General features: G+C 39.1%; 1 protein-coding gene across 2 annotated transcripts in view; it reads right to left on the bottom strand.

The window, feature by feature from the left end:
- Positions 1-25,110, bottom strand: part of LOC117291832 (sodium bicarbonate cotransporter 3-like) — a 52,021-nt gene extending 26,911 nt beyond the window's left edge. Inside the window, exons 1-3 of one of the 2 annotated variants that reach the window (XM_033773763.1) lie at positions 24,789-25,110; positions 4,161-4,251; positions 2,637-2,807 (exon numbers count right to left, since the gene is read on the bottom strand). In XM_033773763.1, the coding sequence (XP_033629654.1) occupies positions 2,637-2,807; positions 4,161-4,251; positions 24,789-24,875 (349 nt within the window). In that variant the 5' untranslated portion in view covers positions 24,876-25,110. The remainder of the gene's footprint in view (positions 1-2,636; positions 2,808-4,160; positions 4,252-24,788) is intronic. The other variant, XM_033773764.1, reaches the window with a different exon arrangement.
- Positions 25,111-26,215: the final 1,105 nt, after the last annotated feature.

The following is a 26,215-nucleotide window of genomic DNA, read 5'->3' as shown; positions in this document are numbered from 1 at the left end:
GGTGTCATATTTCAAAATACAAATGTTCAGGCCTGTAGACCAGGACACTTGTAGTTTAAATGCAGTGGACACTATTGGTAATTACTCAAAATAATTATTAGCATAAAACCTTACTTGGTAATGAGTAATGGGGAGAGGTTGATGGTATAAAACATTGTGAGAAACGGCTCCCTCTGAAGTGACGTAGTTTTCGAGAAAAAGTAATTTTCCACGAATTTGATTTCAAGAATTTGAGGTCTCGAAATCAAGCACCTGAAAGCACACAACTTCATGTGACAAGGGTGTTTTTTCTTTCATTGTTATCTCGCAATTTCAACGACCGATTGAGCTCAAATTTTCACAGGTTTGTTATTTTATGCATATGTTGAGATACACCAAGTGAGAAGACTGGTCTTACACAATTACCAATAGTGTCCATTGTCTTTAATCCTTTTTTATACATGTATATATATATATCAAGTTTTTGAATTATGAGACCCATTTATCCCTGTTATGTGTTTAGAAGGTGCTGAAGCGCATTCGGCAGCCACTGCCAGGAACACTGGGACAACTGCCTTCTCTCATCCATGTGTATCTGGGTTCTTTAAAAGCCATTGGACACTTTCGGTAAACAGTATTGTCTAAGAGCCACACTTCATGTATCACAACTTCTATATAAAATAACAAACCTGTGAAAATTTAGGCTCAAACGGTCATCAGAGTCGGGAGAAAATACCGGGAAAACCCACCCTTGTTTCCGCACGTTTCGCCGTGTCATGACATGTGTTTAAAATAAATCCGTAATTCTCGATATTGAGAATTGATATGGTTTTATTGTTTTCACAAAAAGTAAAGCATTTTATGGAATAGTAGGCCTATTTCAAGAGAAGTCTTTCACCATTACCTTTTGTAAACCCTGTAAGTTATTTGTTAATCTTTGAACTTTTAGGTTTTTTTCTGTAACGAAAGGGTCCAATGGCTTTTAAGGAACTGGACAATCTTGGTAATTACTACAAATTTTCACAGGTTTTTTTTTTTTTTACAAATGCCTATGTTGGGATACACCAAGTGAGAAGACTGGTTTTTGACAATTACCAGCAGTATCCAATGTCTTTAAGTTTCCTTGCCCGATGCTAAAAAAAAATCACTGGCCTCTGGCCTGCAGTCCAGTGTTAATTTTAAGCTCTGATAAAAACACGAACAATATGGATCGAAGCTCCCTATAAGATCTTAACCATCATGAGCTCCTGCCAACTACTCAAATTCGTCCCGCTACACCCCAATGTACAAACATGTTCCCAAGCGTGAAATGCCACGTCGTTCACCCGTGCATTAAAGAATAACTCAATATCGTAATTTGATAAACTGTGCAGGAACGTGTGCAGATGTGGAGCAAGAAAGAAGAGACAAAAGAAAGGAAGGTGTAAGATAGTGTTGTCGTTGCTTCGAGATCATTGGCATTGAGCTAATGGGAAGACTATCACCAAGCTTGCCTGTGCAAACATACTATTTGACACGAGACGGACTTGGCGGATAGGAGCGTGCGTTTTCAAATGTGAGCGTGTGCCGTGTAGAATGTTCTTTGATTGTCATAGCAATCTGGAGTGTAAACATTGATGGATTTTAAGGAATAGCCCGCAATTCGGTAGTCTTGTTCTCAAGGGGTGTACATTAAAGGGGTGTACACTAAAGAGATGATCGATCTTTGGTTTAGGGAAAAGTACATTACTCTGGTTTTCTTTACAACAAGAAAACATAAATTGAAATGTAATAAACTGAGGGTGAGGGATGGGTAAGGAAGCTAGTAATCAAACGTTTGCCTTCCAAAATATTGTAGGTAGATTAAAGGGAGAAAATAAGCTCGTACTAATTGTAAGAAAAAGTTAGAAATAATAACATTTAGTAATATTTTAGTTGGTGAGCTTACTCGGCGTAACGGTTAGTTTATCTAGAGAATAGAATTGATGCCGCTTTCGCAAACTGCTCTCACACCAAAACAACCTACGGTTTAAATGCAAATGCCTACTTTTTACACACAAGCGGGAGCAGTGTTTTTCTTCAAATCTTTCTCAGTCGTCCTCTGACATTGAAATGCCAGTCCGAGAAAAGTAAACTTTGGGAGAAGTGTGCGTAATGGGAGACTTTTTGGACTCTATAGGTGGCAGCAGACTTACCAAGTAGATCCTTTGTTCTCGGAAATGCAAGTATGCTCAGAACTACGTAAACAATGGCAATGGTCTGCTGCCACCTACACTTTGTACGCATGTAGCTTTCAAAGTTTTCAACTCAATACCCCCCCCCCCCCCCCCTAGCCTTAACATCTGACGTCACACTTCGAGGCTCAAGAATAACGCCAGAGACATGCCTCCAGACCGGCGTGTTTATTCACCTTTGACCTAACCTTATTTCACATAGAGATACGCAGTTAAATTCTTTGTGACAGAAGTGACTGTTTGGGCATCTTTGTCACTGCATGTTTATCAAATGGTATAATGTATCCAATGGAATCACTGGATCTAGCGGCAGGGACCTGTCTTTATTGGATAAAGACAGGGGCCCAATCTATACACACACCGCCCCCCCCCCCAAAAAAAAAAAAAAAGATAATAATAATAATAAAAATGGATAGAATAAAACAAAAAGAATTGAGACTTCACCTGGTCTTTCTTCTTTGAGTAGAGGTGTTTCTGACGAGGGGCCAACATCGTGGCTGGAGTCTGACTCGTCCAGACCATTCTTCTTGTGTTTGTGATGTTTATGCCTGTGGTGTCTGTGATGGTGTCTGGACTTCAGGGGCATGTGCACACCGACATACACCGCCCGGTGCCCTGCAAATTCAATCAAGAGAATCCGATCAAATGAAATTCATCGCTAAACTACTTGATAATTCAATAAAACACTGTTATATTTTTGTTTGAGATAACTTGGTGTTCAAGGGGGTGCGTCCCCGGGAAAATGCTAATGGTTGATTCCTCTAAGCTTACATGTATGTAAATATGTTGTAGTTGTTGTACATTACCTAATAGCACCCCCAAATGAAGATATCAACAAAATAAGGAGACCGCCAACCAAAGATTATAGAGCGGCGCAAGATGCGAAACTCGGGCTGAAATGTGAAATCCAACAGGACGCCGTTTCGGCAAATGACTCTTTTGATACAACAATAGATCAGTGCAGACAATGAACACTACTATCAATGTGAAACAAACATTTGCTTGCTAAAATGGCGCTCATGTGTATTTCACGTTTAACAATACATAAAGCTTCAGTTCTGCATCTTGCGCTCTATAATCTTTGCCGCCAATATCAGGGCTATATAGTTCAGTTGATAGAGCACTGGCACATTAAACCAGAGGTCACAGGTTCAACTCCCACTCTATTCAATTGTCCTATGTTCAATGCAAATTATTCATATCCAGTCCGCATAGTCTATAATATTGTAGCACTATTTTTCTTGAAAATTAGACACAGACTTTAGACAAGTAGCTACCCCTGCTTGGAAGCAGAGTTTAAAATATAAACTCCAGGTCTGCCTTTGTGTGCATTCCCAGAAAGATTGTTTTATATTAAATAGCTTAGGGGGAAGATAAAAAGGGGCTGCATCAGGTTTACTTTCAACTGATATTTCATTTGTTTAATTATACACTTTTACATGGTGTACGCCTGTACATTGTACAATGTACCTGTACATGCATGGAGGAGGTTTTACAGCATACACCTGTACATGTACATCCTTTAGGAATGTTCAGTGGACCCAAGTCACCCAAAAGTGGCTTGTCATGGCCGAGCGGTCTAGTTCACCGGATCCAAGCTCTGGTGTCATCAGCAGCAGAGTCTCGGTTCGAATCTTGGTCACGACACTTTTGCCTTTGAACGAGGCACTGAACCATAAGTGATTCGCAAAAAGTTGAGAAGGTGTTGCATTCTGCTCTACCAGCCAGGCTCCTAGTGGATGATACCCATGTCTACATCCTTTCGGGGTAACCCTGTTTGAGCCCTAGGGAGTATGGGCGATTTCAGCCCTAGGAGTAGGTGGCAACGCGCCCCTGGTGGCAGTTGATTTTAGTTGACGGCCCGAATCAGGCAAGTGTAGCCCTCACCTTGAGGTAGCCATCCGACGTTGGGATGTTAGAAGATCTCTCATAAAAAATTTGAAAAAAATAAACACAAATTCCATGTACCTGCTTGTTCATCTTCTTGATCCCCCGTAGGATGTTGTGGTTGATGATAGTGAATACCCTGATCAACTAGCACATCATTCTCATCAATTTTCTGCAAAACAAACAAAGAGAAAGAAACATAGGAAATTAATTCAATTTGTTTCCCAATCTTCAAATCTGCATAACAGAATAAGGCGAGATTAGCACTCCTTGGAATTAAAGTAGGAATATTTTCTAAAGTACAATGGCTGACCTACATGTACATATATGTACACATGGTGTACGAAGGCTCTAAAAAATATACTTATAAGGCTGTTTAACGGCAGTGGACACTATTGGTAATTACTCAAAATAATTATTAGCATAAAACCTTTCTAGGTGACGAGTAATGGGGAGAGGTTGATGGTATAACAAATTGTGAGAAACGGCTCCCTCTGAAGTGCCATAGTTTTCGAGAAAGAAGTAATTCTCCACGAATTTGATTTCAAGACCTCAGATTTAGAACTTGAGGTCTCGAAATCAACCATCTAAACGCACACAACTTCGTGTTACAAGTGGTTTTTTCTTTCATTATTATCTCGCAAGTTCGATGACCGATTGAGCGCAAATTTTCACAGGTTTGTTATTTTATGCATATGTTGAGAAACACCAACTGTGAAGGCTAGTCTTTGACAATTACCAATAGTGTCCACTGCCTTTAATCACACTTGTTGACTTTTACAAGGGCAAAACAAAAGTGAAAATCAGACTCAAGTAGGTAGAGTGTCATTGAGACAGCAGTTTGAAAAGTAGTGCAACTGCAATCGTGATTTTCTTTGAACCTGTTTTCAAAAACTGTGATTGAGTTAAGTCAGTTCGTGGTACGCGCAACGAATTATGAGAACCTGCAATGCAGCTACAAAAAGTTTTGCCATAATTGGCCGTTTTTCCCCTTGACTGTATGTTTTTTATTTTCTCAAAGTCAGTTGAAGGCAAACGGAAATCTTGACACAAAATTTTAACAAATCCTAAAAACATGCCAAAGCTTGACAAGTCACAACCCCTGACATTCCTCTCGCCACTTTTCAAGGAGCATCGCGGCATTGACAAGGGGGGCGACAAAGCAGTGATGACTAGGAACATGAATGAAATCACCACAGTTGCCTCAGTGTTTTCTGCCCTCCTGCCCCCTAGCCGAGCTCTCTTAATAAGGCAGCCGATCTACATGGATGCAGTCGACAGAACTCATTAATAATGCTCTGATAGTGATAATGTCCTCCTGGCATTTTCTTAAATTCAATGCAAGCCTTGCACACTCTTTGTCACTTCCACCATCCAAAACTTGAAGTTCTACTAATATTAGGCCAAATAAAATAAAACTGTTTAAAGCATCTCCGCCGGCTTCCTTCTAAGAGGCCTTTTTTTTTTAAAGAATTTTTTATTAATGATTTAATTTAAAAGAATTATACAATTGATCAAACTCAGACAAATAACGAAAACAAAAATATAAACAATTTCCCTGTTCCAAAAAGCAGGAAGCTATAAAGGTTTTTTTTTTTTTTTGGCCTAAAGATGTGTGAAGACTTCCCTTTAATATGTTACGGATCAGACTAGATAATGTTATTAGCGGATATTACAATACACTAAGCCTCTAGTCTGTGTGCGTGTGTGTGCATTAGAATATTACATCTACACGACTGCATCTTGTATCTAGGTGAAGGTTGATGATTCTAGTTACTTGACCTCTATGGTCATGATGATGATTTCTGGATGCATTCAATATAAAATTCATGTATGCGTGTGTCGTGCCGAGCCATGACGGATTTCTCTTTTACAGTATATAGCTCAGCACAAACTTACAAACAAATTCTCAGGAGGAGGGTTTGTTTGCCTTTAACTTTTTTTTTAGAAACTAGCCAGCGGGACCACTGGGCCCAATTTCATGGCTCTTCTAACCACAAGCAAAGCATCAGTGCTTACGGAAACAGGGAATTTTGTGTTTACGTCAAGCACATTTCACGGGTTAGCAAGAAATTTTGGCTTGAATGCGTGCGTACTCCACGTTGCTAGGCATTCTATGCTTACACAGCTAGCGCAGAAATTCTGCGCTTGAACCTACATGTAAGTGGAGAATAGCGATCATAAGCGCAGAATTCGGCAGTAAAGCAGAGCCATGAAATTGGGCCCTGGTAGCTTGTCATTTCACTAGTTTGTCGGCGATCTTACTGTACTAGTCCCAATTTCAAATTTAAAATAAGGATGCTTTCAAACACTCAACGAGTCTGCCGCACTTCTTGGAGTAATTTCTGACTGGTCCTCAGTGTTTCAACTGTCATTTGGTCAGTGGTGTTCAGAGAGAATTCTGCTGAGGCTATTCCAAAGTCCCCAGTTGCTGCTCAATATTAGCATTCTGCGTGCATAAAACATGTACCAGTCTAAATAATTCCCAGGATATTCCCAGGGTCAACAACTGAAGTGTGAAAAGACCAGCCAAACTTTCACAGGGAATATTGTGTAAAATTGCTCTTAGCGTGAAAGGGGCCTGTGATGAATTACTAATTGTTGTTGTGAAGAGGGATACAGTACCTCATGCGAAATGTCAAATGAAAAAAACTCCAGACTGATTGCTTAATTGAAGTATAATTAATTGTCAAGGTGTGCGTGCCTATAATGAATGTGGTTTCCACTGTGATATTCAACGATCTGACAATAGACATGGAGTGTCTAGCTTTTAGTTTTACAACCCCTTACCCTTTCGCATCAAACAGACTTCCCAGGAACCCTCGAGAATGTCAATCACGAGTACTTCATTTCTCTTTGGGATGCTGTATTGTGTACATTGGTGAGGCAAATGTGATAGAGAGGGGGTGGGATGGAGAGATTGAAAACAGGAATGTTGCACATTGTGGAATTTCACCTTTGAAGGGGAAAGTTTATTTTTATTTTTGCCAAAAAACTGAAATTCTTCAGGGGTATTTGGGGAGCACAAAGGTCAAGACTAGGGACAACAGCAGCTATAGCCTCCTTTTGGCACCAATGCCAAGACCATGGAGGCAACAGTGGCACAAAGGCCAATACCAGGGCAAACAGTGGATGTACATTGCAGCCTATTGACCCAATTCACCTGACGTCGTCATCATCAGAATAATTTTGGGTGCGCCATACTGGCATGACTGGTGGGCAATGTCAGTGTGCGTTATTCAGTAAAGGGCGCATTTTAGGAGATGCAGCGTTTACTCGGAAACCTATTGCCCACCAACATGGTGAGAGTGGCACAGTCGTAGCGTGTGACGTGCGTGCAAGGGGTCAATAGTGTGGACACAAAGACTATAACCATGATAACTGGAGCAATGGCAGCCAAATATTGCTGCTACACTTGCTACATGTACGAATGAGCTACTACGTCGTGTATTGGCAGATGTTCTCAGATGCCCCCAAAAAAGGATGAACACTGGCCTGAAGAGCCAGAGCAGACATGACCAAGGCCGTATCCGAATTGGTGGATATACATGTAGATACGGCTAGGACAGTTGCTAAAGGGTATTGCTGTACTTCATTGTATGATGACATGGAAATCAAGCTGTAGCCGTAACAGTAACTGTAAGCCCTTAGTGCAGCTAAACTGTCACCAGTGAGTACACCAGATGTACAAAAGCTTGTGTTTGTCTTGCAACTCCCCAAAGAAAGTCTTGAACAAGGTTCCAAGTGTCTACAGGTGCTCCATCACTGTACTGAGGCCTGTCATCAGCAGCCTTCTATACATCCACTCTCTCCATGGAGGCAGGTGTCCAACCACATCCTCTGAATTTACTCACAGATATGTCAGTTCGTCTTTACTGTAAATAATTTTGGTATTTGGGAAGTCGTTCTTCTTCTTCTTCTTCTTACGTATCGTGTCCACACACACTAGATATTGTGTTTCAGCCTGAACTGAACACCCTAGCAATACTATTGTACTCTGCAAGGTCCTAAGTTTTGCATTCTTGCTCCAATAGGAAGGTGCTCCAGAACTGAGAGGATAATGGGAACCCGGAATTCTCAACATCTATCCGTAGCAGGTTTGATGCTGTGACATTTACGATGTGAAAATAAGTTCTTAAGGGTTGAATTACTGTGAAAAAACAGCTGATATATGCAAGCATGCATGTGAGAACATTGCAAGGTGTACTGAATCCTGATAAAATTTTATTGATGAACTAGATTGTTCTTTTACCCTTACAAACTTATTAAAACAAAATTGTTGCAGTAGGCCTACTGGCTGCAAACCACAGAGGACTTGCAATCACAAGGTTGTTGGTTCAAATCTCCAAGTAAACCGCTGATTTCACAATGACTAAATCACAGTTTCTTGATTTGTGTAGTTCATAATCATAGACGTTAAACCAATGTTTGTATGAAAGAGATTGGCTGTTGCCAGCTTGGTGTTTAATCCCTTTGTGGGAGTTTGCAGAGTTCCCTTGATGGGAAGATCATTAAAAAAATAACTTAAAAAAAACAAGAAACTGCTCTCACAGCGTGATCTAGCAGCTAACACATCTGCTCTGCTTTAAGGTCATGGGTTTGAATCCCACCCAGGGACGTGTTGTGTATCAATCCAAGCCAAACAATATAGTCAAAAGCTTTCATCTTTTAGTTTTGAACCACAACCAGGGTCATGTTTGAGCTGAAGTCAGATACTTGAGGCATACACCCCAGGTCAAAATTCCAGTTGAACCTAGTTAAACTGGGTTTAACTGGAACTAGTTAAAACCAGTTGATAAACTAGTTAAACACAGTTAAAACCAGTTGGTTTAATATGGAAAATGGACAGAAACCAACTGGTTTATAATTTCAACCTAGTTGAACACAGTTAAACCTAGTCCAAACCAGTTGGTTAATACGGAAAATGGACGAGTTTGATCACTATCCAGTTGAACCAGTTGACCCCAGTTAACTAGGTGCAACTGGAATTTTGACCTGGGACATGTGTACATTATTACGGCTCAGTTCTATATGTACAATGTATGTACATAGCGGCTCAGAGCAACAGACAACCCAAGATTAATCAATGATGGCTGCCGCCACCCATCCATATAAGGAGGGAAGGGACTGAAGATGTAGCAGAGCCCAAGAAAACACAACCATCTTAAACAAAAATTTATGTCAACAACCTTTGCAATACCTTATGTTTTGAAATGAAGAGCACACATCACCAAATGGTCCCTTCATGAGTGCTTACCCTTGACCCTGTTTTGTTCAAGGGCTCGTCACTACGCTTGAATGAACCCCTTAGCTTTGGGGGAAAAACATGGCGGACAACAATCTTTGGCCTTGCAGGTACTCATTCAATACACACGGTTGAAAAGAAGAAGTAGCACTCCGCACTATGTAACACTAAAAATCAGTACCTGCGTTGTACATGTGTCCAAGTTTTATGTTCACTCGCGTGTACTGACTGTATTACTGCAGTCTGGCACACTAATGCAGTGATCGCGTGAGGGCTAGTGGTAACAAAATTTCAGAGATCTGGGTATTTTTAGCAAAACAGACGTCATTAATGCGGATTGCTATTCATAGCCAAGTATCTTGCACGAAGACACCAGCTAGAGGATTGGAATATTGTTTCTTGATATGAGAACATTGGAGTAGATTTACTCTTTAAAAATCAATGACGTGCAATTCCTATTTGTGATGGTTTCTTCATCCATGGGTTTATTGATCACTTGAGAATTGGAATGACGTACGTTTCTACATCTTAAAAAAAAAACCTAATGTGCGTGTGCAATGAACCATTCCTTTGCATGTGTACTGCCTGGAATTACGCAGAGACCCTGGAGGTCATGGCCTTTGCTGCCCCAATGTCATGGCCTTTTTGCCCCTTTAAAGACACTGGACACTATTGGTAATTGTCAAAGACCAGTCTTCTCACTTGGTGTATCTCAACATATGCACAAAATAACAAACCTGTTAAAATTTGAGCTCAATTGGTCGTTGAAGTTGCGAGATAATAATGGAAGGAAAAAAAAAACCTTGTCACACGAAGTTGTGTGCTTTCAGATGCTTGATTTCAGGACCTCAAAATCTAATTCTGAGGTCTCGAATTGTTTTATACTATCAACCTGTGTTTTATATACTATCAACCTCTCCCCATTACTCGTTACCAAGTAAGGTTTTATGCTAATAATTATTTTGAGTAATTACCAATAGTGTCCACTGCCTTTGAAAGTTTCCCATAAAATTTCGCAATGGAAGCCCCATTTGCAAAATGAAAATGGCCTTGCCCTCACAAACATAAAATGCCAATCTCTTTTATTATGTTTCTTTAAAGCCAGCAATTTTGGGACGACCATGCTCTTGTCTCTTTTATTATGTTTCTTTAAAGCCAGTAACTTTGGGACGACCATACTCTTGCATAATAAATGACGTGCTGTCCCCTTTAATTGATAACACTATCACCAACTCTTACTATCACACACTGATCCTACTTATAAATAGTCTAATAGTCGGGCTTCCATTACACCATAGCTGCATCTATCAGCAGAGCACCATGCCAAAATAGCTCCAAAATAGGGCTATGTGTACATGCTGACTGACCCCTTAAGTATACACGCACAGCTTACTTTAATATGACATTTTCAACGTACCAGAGTGTCAGATCAGAATGTAGTGGTCTACGTGAGCGAGACTGTATATTTCTCGGGGTCAGAGGGCGACGTGTCGCTGGCAATTGATTTGAACCCCGCATAAATCTACAGGCCTGATGAGGACCGATATGGCATTGAGCAACAAATTACCCTCACCGAGGCATATGGTCCTCTTCTTAAGAGGTTTTGAAATTAGAGTCTGTTAAATCCTTGATTGTAACATTTGATCGTACGATTGTCATCATAGTGTTTGCACGAGCCGTACTAAATGTTTGCACGAGCCCTACTAAATTTTGTGTACAGGCCTGATTTTGTAAGAATGATACACAAATTTTGTGTATCATTCTTTTCAGGGTCGATTCTGCTTTTTATAGCAAAGGGCACTTCTACTCATTCTATGAGGAAATGACTGCATTGGAATGTTTCAAGGAGCAGCAAGGCAATGACCAGGGGCAGGCAATTGCCTCTATTGCTAACATCCAGGCTTGAATGCATTTTAAGTCTCTTTTTTTTTAAAGTTACAAATGGCAAGTACATGTATGATGGTTTGAGACTAACCCTACAATATCACACCCCCGCTTGGACCAGTCTTTTCGGAACCTGTTTTAATGGTTCACACCCTGATTTATCTGTCAATCACATGTAAACAAACTCATTGTAAAAAAAAACAATTTGGACATCCAGTTTTTAAATTTCCAGCAAAGTCGGACACCCTGTTACCAAATCCTGGCCAAGACTAGACCATGCAATCCTTACCCTGCCAAATGCACTTCAGATGTTTAAGGTTATTGTACATGTATTTTGTTGCATAAACTGTCAACTGAAATCTCACACAACTACTCGAAACGATCACTTGTATGGGGAGAACCTTTATGGCTTTTGATACCGCAGTGAACGATTTCCAATGTATCCCAAAGCAAAATAATACGCACATTTTTATACTAAAAAAATAACTCTTTGCTACTCGACAACAGCATTCAGTATGCACAAAAACATGTCCAATCAAAACATTTTGCAATGCAAAGTTGATAGACGAATTCATTCCCTGTAAAAACTGCACGGTCTCAGGTGAGGTTTGAACCCATGACTAGACCAGGGCCCAATTTCATAGAGCTGCTAAGCACACAAATTTGCTCAGCATGAAATTTCTTCCTTGATAAAAACAGGATTACCAACCAAATTTCCATTTGTCGCTTATTGCTAGTTACTGGTATTCAGCAGTTGATGGCAAATCCTGAAAATCACGTGAAAATTTGATTGGTAATCCTGTTTTTATCAAGGCAAAAATGTCATGCTAAGCAAATTTGTGTGCTTAGCAGCTCTATGAAATTGGGCCCAGACGTCTGAACCAGCAGCTAGATTCACTGAGCTTAAATCCCGACAGCCTGCTCTGCAATACGCATTTAACGATGTGATTCTGGCATCATGGTTATGACCAATATTAATCCCACCAAAGGCGTCTACGGATTTAGTTCTGTGGGACTCGGAAAGGGACTGTATACACTACGCATACTGTACATCAGTGACAGTCGAACTTAAATTAATGTTTATAGCCATGATGACAGTCCATTTTAAAGCTGGTCTGTCAAAATAAAATGAAGGCTTTGACCAATATGATTTCCACCATATCCTCAGTTTCTAATTCTTGAGGGTTAACCTATTTTCGTTTACAAATTTCTGTGCTATCTGTAGTACAACAATTTGCTTTAAAAGCATTTGTAAGCGTATTTCACATGTCAGCAAGAAAATTCCCATATTGCAAGTTCACCAGGGTTTTGTTTTGATTACGTGTATGTCATTAATTTTCAAGCACGTGTACGGTTAGCATCTCTATGAAATGGTAATCACGCAGTAAGCACAAAAATGGCCGTTAAGCAGCTCTATGAAATTGGGCCCTGGTATGCAGTACAAAATCATTTGACCTAACCAACCACAAGAAAACTGTTATCTGAAACCAAAACACAACCAACAGACCAAAACTACAAGAACTAAGGACAATGTGTCTTACATTGAACAATAGCCTAGTAACTAGTTCTTATATGTAGCACAGTTTACAATAACTGAATCAATGCACTTTAAATTGTGTATGGTTTTTCACTATGTTTTCCTGACTCAAACAACGAATTAAGCCAAATGTTCACATGCTTTTTGGTGAAGCTATTTTAGTAGCTTAAAAGCTTTTCTCCATTTGCACAGATTGTCTTTCAGGTGGTTTTGAGTGCAAAGTTAACAGAACACTTACATGTACAAGTACAGCTTAATACCTGCAGGCAATACGGCCATTTGCGAGTTAGATTTGAATGATAAAAATGTGTACATGTATGGTACAATGCCTTGCTTAGTTACAAGTTACCGACTAAATTTAAATTCCTCGGACTATAGAGACAGTTGCTACAATGTATCTCAAATGGTTCGAGGCAAGCTTCTGTAAAGCAACTTCCAGGTGAGCAAACCCTGGTACATATTCCATTGAGCCGCGCACGTTCATTCAGAGTCGTGTTCAAAGTGTTCGCCGTCTCCTTAGGGTCTACATGTATGTACATGTACTGTAGCTTTGCAAAAGCATGCCCTAATTTATGTGATGTACATGTCTGAGGAAATATAAGCGATAACTTGCTCCTCAGCAAGTGATTGTACAGAACATTCTTATTTCTAAGCTTACGGTGTACATGTGTTGTCTCCTGAACCCCTGGCCATTGCCTTAGTGCCCTTTGAACATTATTCAGTTACAAATTTAACTCTCCCCAAGATAGATGCCCTTTACAGAGGAAAAAACACCTTGCCCTTTACAAAACGCGAAGTTTCAGGTCTGTATTTGAACATACGCGTACACATCTGCACAAACAACTTGCAGAGTACGTAAAATCACACTGTGTACATGTAAAAGGAAGACGAAGCTGCTGACATGTACATGTAATTGTAATCTGCTTACTTGTAATCTATCTTTCAAACATTGTATATTTCATTGTTTTCTTTATGCGCTTAGAGGCTTTTGCATTAAGCACTTTGCAAATGTTGTATTATTATTATCATTATTGTTTGACTTGACGTGTCTGTCATTAAAGTCTAATCCGGCATTCAATCTTTCTTCAGTAGCATTTGACAACAAAAACAAAGAATATTTGCAGGGAATAGTTTCTATTACAACAATCAGTCACCATCTACATTACCGATGACTGCACGTCTCCAGACGAAGTGTACTTCAAACTGTAACCTAACCCGTCGAAATTGCTACACTTGAACTTTTATTGGTGGGTATCACTATCATCAGTAAGTATTACTGAGCAGCCATCTTGATTTTCTCCCGTTTCAAGTAATGTAAGGCCATTTCCGAAATGGCAGAGATACAGGGTACACCTTACTAATTAAAAACTCCATACATAAGGGAATCAATGTGTGGTGAAGAGGTTTTCAACTAGTGGTTTAATCCCAACGGGGCCTGGTTCTTGATAATTTTACCGAGACAAAGTCGAGGTAAATTATTAAGAACCAGGCCTCGGCGGGTTTAAACCACTAGTTGAAAACCGATTCAACACACTTTGATTCCCATTCATAAATACCTTTTCAGTCAAAAACATCATCACTTTTTGGTAAGGGAATGCTGTGCGCGTCGCGCGTATCGCGTGATGTGGCACAACTGTTTCATCCGTTGCTCTCGACCAATAGGAATGAAGAAACTGTCTTATAAGAACAGGTGCAAGGTCGCGTGTCACGCCTATGAATTAACACTTTTACCGGTCATTTATACACACCCAAGTGACGCGCTCTCCACCAATAGGAATAGTGAAACTGTCTGAGGGATTTATGAATGTAGAATACAGTGCAAAATGCTAAATATTTAAATATATTTATAATAAAATAATAAAAAAATCAATAAATAAAAAAATAGATGAAAAATACTAAGAAGTCTCACAGCTTTTTATATTAAAGGGGAATTAAATATTCATCGACTCAACAGCCCTACAGCCTACCAGTGTAATTTTCCAAACTGTCCGAGCATCAATTTTGAAAAAAATGTCCTTACACCTCTCGGCAATTTAAAAAAAATTTATTACAGGGCCTATGTCATCCAAAATACCTCACGTTGGAAGTCAACAACCCCCAGGTCAAAATCAGGCAAATTTTGTACAACTGTATCCCTTTTCTTGGGCTCTCAAATCTGTCTATAGTATGAAGTAGAGTAGAACATTTTGAGGGCCTACAAAATATTACTAAAGGCCGATGATCTGTTTTCTACGCTTTTATAGGGTGCACTCTGATGCTAGGGGTATTGCTAAGAATGTCCTACACTTCAACGCATGATGGCAGGGAAATCTAGCCGTAGCCAAACTGAGGCTAGGCCAGAGGGTTAATAATAGTCTGATGCCACTTTGGTGCATTGAGTAGATTCAATAATATTCACTGTTCATAATAGTAGCTATTGAACACGGGGATCGAGACCAACATGGTTAAGACCTGGATGTTAGTACATACCTGGTACAGTCTGGAATTTGGGCCTTGCGGTCTATACAATTAAGTGCTTTACAGGGTGCTGTACAGGTATAATGTACAGGGCCTGGTGGGTACAGTATGAATGCCGTTTTTTAACATTGTATATGAATGTTTCCAAACCTCTTTTTTTTTTTTTTTTTTTAAATGATTGGCAAACGTTTGCCCTGTCTTAAATGCCCATGTATCTGCACGGATGAGAGTCCTTGCTGACAAAAGGTATTAAACTTGGATCAAAATTTGAGGGGTCGTTATTTTGAAATGATAACATTTCCACCTTTAACAATCCCTAGAGTTACAGTTTTTAAGAAGCTTTTGGGAACAGTATTACATTTGTAGTAGATCAGAGAGCTTGCTTTCTGTAAACTCTGAGAAAATTAAAAACTCAATTTTTCAACAGGCAGACATCAAAAAGTATGAATTCAGATAAAAGTTTAAAATTTTTCATCTCTGCATCTGTTGACAATTCGGAAGGATAATGGTGTTATATACAGAAAGGTTGCCAGGGCAACAAAAATTGGAATTTAACCCAGAATTCAGCACATAAGTTGGAGAATAATTGAGGAATGCATTAATTCATTACTCCCACTGGTGAAATAAAGGCCGCTGCATCTGGCGCTTTGACATTAAATGAAATGGCTTGAACGTAGCTTACAATCATCCTGATCATGAATGCAAATTTGTAGGGGGGGGGGGCAGGGCGGGGGCGGGGGCAAGACGGGGGCGGGGGAAGCGTAAATCTAAAATCTGTATTGACGCACATCGATGTGATTGACGATTGACATTAACTAAAACAGTGTGGCCAGTTATGGCTGTGAAATACACACAGTGAGAGCCAAGAGCCAAGAGACACTTTCTGTTCTTGCAAGTCAAAGCAATTTTTTCCCCCAGTAAAAGGCACTTCTGAAAGTAAACCTACATGTATGTAAACCTGACTCTGTTTCACACTATCAAGCCTTTTCCTAGGGAAGTATAAATCCCCAAGAAATTCCTGGGGATTGTTAACTCCACTGCCACCCCATGTTTGTCTTGAACACACTTGATGTGATTTTCCTAGGGAAATTATACACTCAAGATGCTAACCCCAGGCTTGTTTGTCCTAACCCCTACCCCAAACAGGGGCAGCTATACCGGGGAAGTGGATTCTCCCTGGGAGTTTGCAAGGGTTAACAATTCAGGTGTAAAAAGGTCGCATAAATTCCTGGGATTTGTGTGATGGCATGGAATTTAAGGCGCTGTTTCAGGCATGGAATTAAACACAGGCCGCCTTCGTTGCCCCTTGTCTTGGCCTTGGTGCCCCTTCAAAATTGTCCATTGACTTTTCCAATGGAAGTGCCCTTAACAAAATGAAAACGGCCTTGCCCTTTCAAAGATGAAATTCCATCTTTGTTTTTTTTGCAAAGCGTTATTTTAAGAAAGTGTACATGACCGTAACACATCCAACAGTGCAGGCGCCCAAAACAGGATGGAGATAAGATGCTGGTGAAATGTTCTGTTGTCAAGCCACGTTCACACGAGAGCAATATTTAGCAAGGGGTCCCTTGCTAAATTGTAGTATGGTTATAACATTTTACAAAATACCTCGTGTGAAGGACAACAGAATTGTGCTTTCAAAGGTCTCCTTTAAAATTGTCAAAGAGTATTGCTACATTTTACAACCATGCTAAATTTGAGCAAGCAACCCAGTTAAATTGCTGCCGTGTGAATAGCCATTTAAACTCTGGAGGAAAACCCCAAATAGGGGAAAACCCACGCAATCAAGTAGGGACTGAGAACCCAATCCACATACAGGACTGCCAGTCTGAGACCACCCTGATTCCCATAACACATTTAAAATGGATAATAAATTCATCGACATTACTGCTGAATTAACACTCTAACACATGAAAGATGGTCAGTGACAAGTCATCTTGATTCATTCGGATGGGTCTAACCTTTAACGCCTCTGAATCTCAGTAGAGTAATTGATAGTTCAATTAAGGTTAATTCACTTCTACACACACGATGTGCATACAAAGAACTGACAAAAATGTACAGTGTACATGTACAGTATGTCATTTTGTACGTACGTGTACATGAAGTTAACACTAACAGAGAGTTAACACTAACTTGATATTGTAGTTAAATTAAAGGTGTTGACAAAATAGGAAGACTGCCAACATAGGCAATTTACCCAGTAGAGACTAGATTAGTAGATAGCTCAGATGGTAGAGCGATAGCTCAGTTGGTAGAGCGATAGCTCAGTTGGTACAGCGCTGGCACGTTAATCCGAAGGCTGTGTGGTTCACATCTGATCTCACTCCAGTAAATTTGTCTTTGTTCCACCCCGAATCGTTTAAAATTAACCCAGCAAAGACTTGTACTATTTTGTTTTGTCAAACTACTCTAAATACTGGCTATTATTATTACTCACATGAGGACTCCATCTAATTGAAAATGAGTAGGCCTACATACATTTAACACAAACAATACTGAATATACAGTACTTACATGTACACATGTACATCTAACACACATCGATGTAAGGGTAATATGTAAATTACATTGTTTATCCCGGTGCAAAAAACGTCTAATGTTTTTTTTTATCTTACAGTACGCGCTAATCCACCAATCAGATACTCGAACTACTAGGGGGATAAAAACATATACTACTTCCTCTGTTTTATATACTACTTCCTCTGTTTTTATTACACAGTTCGTACTGTGAATGTCGTATACGCTTTGTATACGGACAGTGCAAAGATTACATTCTAAACTTTGTGTGCGCGCATGCTGTTCGTCGCGAAATAACGTTCTGAAATTTTAAACTTTGCGTGTTGCACATGAGACTGGAAGATAAATTCATTATAACACGGGCGCTCGTTGAATACGAAAAAATTGAGCGCATCTGCGATATTTGTCAGTATTCCACTTGCGCTTGTGTGATAACTTATAATGCTATCAGTCAAAGAAATGTTTTACGCAATCATTCGAAGATGCCATAAATGATACAAGAATAGTCACATCCCAGGGATATTGATTGGGGATAAAAACTTAACCTTGATGGAGGCTAGCTAGTAATTTATGGTTCGTTGTCTACCAACACTCATCCTCTTCCTCTTGAGTGGAAGTTGTTCGCTCCTCAGCAAGCTGTACATCTGTCATGCTTGTTATTTTGTTAGGCACTATAGACACTTTTGGTAATTGCCAATGACCAGTCTTCTCACTTGGTGTATCTCAACATATGCATAAAATAACAAACCTGTGAAAAATTGAAAATAAATTGGTCGTTGAAGTTGCGAGAGGATAATGGAAGAAAAAATGCCCTTGTCGCAAAAGTTGTGTGCTTTCACTTTCAGATGCTTGAATTCAAGACCTCAGAAGCTCTGATATTCAAATATTTTAGAGAGAAATGACCTCTTTCTCAAAAACTATGTTACTTCAGAGGGAGTCGTTTCTCACAATGTTTTAAACTATCAACAGCTTTTCGCTGCTCGTTACCAAGTAAGGTTTTATGCTGATTATATGTTTTGAGTAATTACCAATAGTGTCCAGTGCCTTTAAGGGAGGGGGTGTTCCATCCAGGAGAAAAACACACAAATTATTGAGTATTAGGGACTGCAATTAAGTCCTGAAGGACGTTGACAATCAGTCATATCTACAATAATCAAGTACGCTCAAGTTGATACAGCTGTTCCAAGCGCGAACAAAATATTTTGTAAAACTTGTGTTCCCCCCCCCACCCCCACCACCACAAAAAAAAGGAGAAGTTGGGCATCAGTTGCAGTGCAGTTTAATTTTGATTTCATTCTGGCTAAATTTGTCTGTGGTATTTCAGCTAAGCTACATGTAAGCAACAAACTTTCTAGGGAGGGCAAATTGTGCATATTTGTTCCTGCAGCTTTTTGAAAATTGGGACAATAGGTTATTTTCACAAGGATGCTAAGCAGAAATAATATTGTTAAAAAATTAGAACAAATTGTGCAGTGTACATGTAGGCAAACAAAAAAAGAGTTGATAATACCTAGTGCAGTTTTTAGTGTACTGGGGTGGATTTCACAAAGGTAGTCCTAACTTAGGACTAGTCCTAGGCAATGCTAAGAGATAGGATAGGATGAGTTACTGGTCCTAACTTAGGAGTACCAGTCCTATCTCTTAGCATTGCCTAGGACTAGTCCTAAGTTAGGACTACCTTTGTGAAATCCACCCCTGGATTTTTAACATGCATTTACTGTATGTTACATGTAACTGTTTAATTTGAACAAGAGCTAAGACATGTAAAAGAAGATTTATCTCATTTGTCTGTATGGGTATCAAGTATACTTCATTATGTCATTAATCAATATACTTGAGTAGTATGTCATTAGACCAAAGCCAACATTTGAAAATATTATTTGTTGGTTCAACACAGTGAGGTATTACTCTTAATTCATAAATACCTAAGACAGTTTATCCATTCTGATTGGTCGTGAGGGCATCACGAGGGGTTGTTTGAACGGATGATACAAATGTAAAATAACCAGTAAAAAGTGTTAAAACATGGGCGTGACACGCGAGCTTGCACCTGTGCTTATAAGACAGTTTCTTCATTCCTATTGGTCGAGAGCAACGGCTGGAACAGTTGTGCCACATCACGCGATACGCGCACAGCAATCTCCTTAGGAGTTGTTTACCCGAGGGCGGCGGAGGGCCTTAACATTTCATAACTGGAGGGGTGTTGTGGTGAAATAAATCATTGAACAATTATAATTTTTGCATTTATTTTACTTTTTGACCAAAAAGTGTTGAAGCTTTTTGACCGAAAAGGTATTCATGAATGGGAATCAAAGTGTGTTGAATCGGTTTTCAACTAGTGGTTTAAACCCGCCGAGGCCTGGTTCTTGATAATTTACCTCGTCTTCGTCTCGGTAAAATTATCAAGAACCAGGCCCCGTTGGGATTAAACCACTAGTTGAAAACCTCTTCACCACACAATGATTCCCTTATTAATATTCAATTAAAATTAGAAAAGACTGCCGGACTTGTCTAGTCAAAAGTTTATTGGCCCTACACTAAAATTACATACTGTCCTCTTGCCTGTGGTCCAGTGTTAAATTGAATTCCTGTATACTGTACATGTTTCTTAGAGCACAACGACTCCCAGGTTCCTAAGGCTATCTCCCTTGGCAATAAACTGTAGCATTTTCATCTGGTTATTATTACATTATAACACAACATAGTGCACAGCCAAATAAAACCCAAAATTTAATTAAAATTTTGCTTTTTCCGATCAATGTTTGAGACAGATTCAGGCACTGGCCCCAGCTTTTTTAACATATTATTATTATTTTCCAGTCGACTGTAAGTCCACTGCAAAGAAATACCTCAAGGTCCGCTGCCAGACATACATGTATCAATGATTGGTGTCCAGACTATATACAGACATAAGCATTTCCACATTTTGATAAAAGGACAACCAAAATATTTCACACAAGTTTAATTGCTCTTTAAATGCCCCCAATTGTGTGAAGTTATATTGTACACAATCAAAGTGCATTTAATACACTCACAATTTCCCCTTTGATATTTACTAGACGTGTTGAAATGGGAATACAGATTATGTTGAAGGGTTTGATCTTACATTTAGCACTGCCGGCAAGCTCATTGGTCTAGTAGTGGTAGGACAATATGTTACAGAATAACACGGGGTTCGAATCCCACTTGAGTAACACACATTTATAAATGGGTTTTTTTTTTCCCACATGAAGTAGGCATACTGAGTGTAGTCAGTGATCAAGGCACATCGTTGTACATTAAGTGTTAACAAAACAAAATTATTTATTAAAGAACAAACAAAAATTGGATGGGTTTACACATTTCAAAGCCCAACCATAGTACTGCACTATCCCCTTTATGGTCTGCTATCCCGTCCCAGGTCTCTAAAATGCTCACATTAGTTAATGAAAACCTATACGCCTTACTGATTACATGAAACGTGACCAGTCTATTTGACTTTCAAGTAGGGGGGTGGTGCATTGATTAGCACATGATTAAAGCTGCTTCGTTATAAATCCATGACAATTTTCACGATCACACGTATCTCGTACATTATACAGAGTCAATTCTAACATAATAATAATAATAATAATAATAACCAGTTTTTATATAGCGCTTTTCACACCCGGAGGGCGTCCCAAAGCACTTCACATTTTTACCCCTGGTCACTGGGCCTTAAATCACTCCTTAAACCATCTCAGCTCCCTGGTGAGGAGTATGCAGCCTGTGCAACATTAATATGCACTACTCGGCTAAATCAATCACAAGAACCATCTCTGCCCTCACAGGTACCCATTTACCCCTGGGTAGAGAGAAGCAATAATAGTTAAGTGTCTTGCTCAGGGACACAAGTGTCATGACCGGGATTCGAACCCACACTCTGCTGAACAGAAGTACCAGAGCTTGAGTTCGGTGCTCTTATTTGCTCGGCCAGGACACCCTATGTAATTAGTGCATTTAATGCAATTTTCCAGGGAATAAGGAACACTCAGTAATAATTATAATAGATGTTAAACTTGCATCAGGGATAAACAATATTAATTTTCGTGGGGTGAACGTTTAAAATAGTTTAAGGTTACACAGTAAACGTTTTAATAGACTTTTCAGAATAGTAAGTAACAAAGTTTTCTAATTTCTCTGAGGACCCAACAATCGGAAATGATGTGAAAATGTCAAACAAATTTCCCGGGAATTTCCTGGGGAAATTCTTCTAGTGTGAAAGGCTTTCTCAACCTACCGATCTTAAACATGTTAAATCATTCAAGTCACTACCCTATCAAGACCGCTCCAAACACATCCCTGAGCCGCATTCAGCCTTCTTGTTAACACCCCAACTGTTATAAGAACCTCTGCATTCATTATCAATGGTACGTCATCATTTTCCCAACACATGTGTATGTGATCAAAAACGCATCACGCGTAATGAAGAAATTTGTAATGTGTACACCTCAAGAATGCAGTTTCTATTTCAACAAACATTGGTTTGACATCATGCATTTCCTTTACCGATAAATAGAGTACAGGAATTGTAATTACCAGGCTTGAAATTTACACGGGACGACAGGCCAGAGGCCATTAACTTCAGCATCAGGCCAGTAAACTCAAGACCAGACACACTTCCAGATTGTGTTTTTAAATTGAATAGTAATAATACCTCACTGTGTATATCTTTTGTGTTTTGGCAGCCAGCTAGAAAGTGTATGCAATCTTACCGTGACTAAGCGTCTTTTTGCCCGGCGAAACATGACGTACATGTACACAGTGTTTTGTCAACAGAGAAAGTTTGAATGTTAACATAGGTCACATCGTCTTTACCCTGTTACTGTAAAATATTCATCCCAGCCATGGGAGTACTTGAAGCAGGGGCACCTCAAAAAGTGGACTGAACAGCTTGTAAACTGGTTTCAGCAAAATAAACACATTGCAATGCAGAGATGCATCTGCATTTGTACAACCACTTCATCACACTGATGTTTGTTTGACCTTCTGACGCAGTGAGACACGTTTTGTCTTTGACAATTTCCTTTTTCTCTTTGACATTTTCACATCCCAGGTGCATTTGATCAAATACTTGAGATTCCTTCCTCCATGCTTCTACTTCTTGTAAATCTTCAAATGTATCTCTGCATTTATGCATGAGATTTGTGCAAAGAAGTGTCTCGGATTTTTCAGATTTCAATCTTGAGAGTGGGAGATTTATCGTACATGTAATACATGTTTGTCCAGAACAGGTGTCACACAAAATATCAAAACCTACGTATTATTTATGACAGCTTAAAGAAACATTACAGAATTGGTTTTGCTAGCAAAAAGGTTGCTGGCAGTGTAAGCACTTTATGTAATCAACCATAAACATAAACTGACAAACCTGTAGAAGTTTGAGATTGATCGGTCATCTGGGTCACGAGAGAACAGTGAAAAACCGATTACAAATTTTACATTGCATCGATGCCAAAACAAACATGAATAAAACGCTCACTGAGCGATAAACTCCAAACGCGTAATTAGATTTATTTCTCATCAAATATGAAATTTCAGACAGAAATATTTCAAGGGATGTTTTCTACTATCATCATCATTAGACCGTGTAAGTTTTATGTAAATCTGTGATCTTCACGATTTTTGTTTCTTACCAATTCTGTAACGTTCCTTTAAAGACAACCATTGGCCTTAAACCATGTTTGCGACTGTAGCGTTTACAAAACGGTTGCAAAGATTTGACCTTCCACCATTCAACCAAAAAGGTCATATCTGCAATCTACAATTATCTAAATGTTACTGATGTAAACATACTAATCATTTCTACGACTACAACAAAGTGTTTTGTTTCATTGGTTGTGTACACTACACATTACTTTTTGCAGATATTTCCATAGTGAAAATTAAGCCGATGGTACAAAAAATCAGCACTTTCCAGCTGTCAGAAAAACATCAGGGTCATTGAAGCGTGAAACAGATCTACAATGTCACGTAGGCACATCTGTAAACCATATTTTGAATGAACAACCATGCATATGTGAACTGTACTATAAAACACTGATCTGGGGTGGCTTTCACAAAGGTAGTCCTAACTTATGTAGGACTAGTCCTAGGCAATGCTAAGAGATCGGACCAGTCCTAAGTTAGGATGTGTTACTGGTCCTAACTTAGGACCAGTCCTACATGTATCTCTTAGCATTGCTTAGGACTAGTCCTAAGTTAGGACTACCTTTGTGAAATCGACCAAGGTCTCAAATTTTTGTGGAAAATCCACTGTAGGGCTTGTAGATGTCAAAGACCAGTCTTCTCACTTGGTTTATCTCAACATATACATAAAATAACAAACCTGTGAAAATTTTAGCTCAATCGGTCGTCGAACTTTCGAGATAATAATGAAAGAAAAAAACACCATTGTCACACAAAGTTCTTGATTTTGAGACCTCAAATTCTTAATCTGAGGTCTCAAAATCAAATTTGTGGAAAATTACTTCTTTCTCGAAAAACTATGTTACTTCACAGGGACAGGGAGCCGTTTCTCACAATGTTTTATACATCTCATATCAACCTCTCCCCATTACTCGTTACTGAGTACACAATGTAAGGTTATATATGCTAATAACTATTTTGAGTAATTACCAATAGCGTGCACTGCCTTTAAACAGGAACTAGGGACGGTTACTGTACCTCATTCTAAACATGTAGGTAATGCTTTTACTGAACAAATTAAAAGAGAAAAATCAGACTTCAACTTAGAATACCATTTCTTGTTTTTAAATATAGATATTAATTATTCAAATAAAAAAACACAAATCGCCGGACTTTATAGTCTCGAGTTTACTGGCCGTGCTTTAAAATCACTGGCCTCGGCCCACAATCCAATGTAAATTTGGAGCTAAAAAAAAAGAAGCCATTTGAAGCAGCTGCATGAAGAGACATGTGCAAAAATACTAAAGTGTTTACAGACTTTAAGTATTTACACTGTGGTTCAAAGAGGTTCAAATCTTCCATTCACGATTGCTATAATTCCACCGCAGGGATTCAGTTCCGCGGTTCAAAGCATACTTACTTTGTTCGCTCTTTCCCGATTTGGGCTCCACAGCCATTTTGGCTTCTTCTCCGACACCTCCAAGTTGTTACCCTTGTTTCCAGCCATGCTCGGTTGCAACAGTGGTTTTTTTTATTCAATAACTGCAAACTTTGAGCGTGCGACACCACGAGTGAGTTTTGTTTCATGCAGGGGATTTGACAAAAAGCCAACCACTCAACCATCTGGACCTTACACCCGGACACAATGTACCAATAATAATGTTTAATCACACTCAACTCTGGCAATCATGGTGACAAAGTCACAGATGTTTACTTTTCAATTTTGGTTACATACAAAAATAAACCCCACAAAAAAACAGGGTACTTGGTAGAAATGATTTGAGCATGATTGACAGATTAAAATAAACCTGACCCTGTAAGTGTAAACTCTAGTTTACATGTACTGTATGTTGTCTAGTGTCCGCTGCCAGCTCCAAAGTGCGCAGGCGCCAGTCAAAACAACTTAACACTGACAATGAAAACACCTGATTATAACAAAAGGTTGCATTTGGCCTTTACATGGTTGAGCACCAAGCTTGATTTTAACAATTGTTAAGTAATTTTCGAGTGAGGAGAAAAGTGCTCACATTTCAATGGTTTCAATGAGTAAGCAATTTTTATATAATTCCAAGAAAAACACAATTTCATTTTTTTTTTTTTCATTTTTTTTTTTTTCAGACAGCCTTTTATCGATGCTGAATCATTGTTAAACCAAAACTATGAATTTAGTTGTTTATGTTTTTTAATTATCCTCAACACGCTTTGGCTCCCTTCTCCCCCCCCCCCCCAGCAAACTTTAACTTACTTTTAACTCACTGACATGGCCATTGCACAGCATCACATTGTCAAACAAAAATTGTTGATCGTCCCCGCCCGACCGATCAAAACCCCCCCCCCCCCCCCCCGACCCCAATTTCTTTTTTTCCCTCCATGTCTGGATATCTCTTTATACTTTTACTGCCCAGATTTTTCAGCTGATATTTTTTTTTCAAAATGTACAGGTTTAAAAAGATGTTTAAGGAAGTTTTCATTCATGTTGGCAAAGCAAGAACAATTCTTCAAATATTTACTTGGGCTACACTGTGCTTAGTTGTTTGAAAAAGTTTACAGAAAATGTCATCTAGGAGTTAAATTTGTTTGACAAAACTATTGAAAACATCAAAAACACACAACAAAAACTCTGTTTTATAAGGATTGTGATTATTTCTTTATTCTTGATTTCATATTTGGCATGTCAACACAACTTTATATAAAAAAAATATAAAAAAATAAAAAATAAAAAACCTCCCTCCCTCCCCCATCTGCAAAAAAAAAGGACAATCAACAATTTTTGTTTTTAGGTGGCCTTACCAAGTTTAAATGTATTGTTTCTCACATGGTGTTTGGGCTCGAAATTTACCATAGGCT

Source organism: Asterias rubens, chromosome 6 (genome assembly GCF_902459465.1).
Source record: "Asterias rubens chromosome 6, eAstRub1.3, whole genome shotgun sequence".
Taxonomy (NCBI): domain Eukaryota; kingdom Metazoa; phylum Echinodermata; class Asteroidea; order Forcipulatida; family Asteriidae; genus Asterias; species Asterias rubens.
The sequence above is the reverse complement of the archived record's forward strand: the minus strand, read 5'-3'. Positions and strand labels throughout refer to the sequence as shown.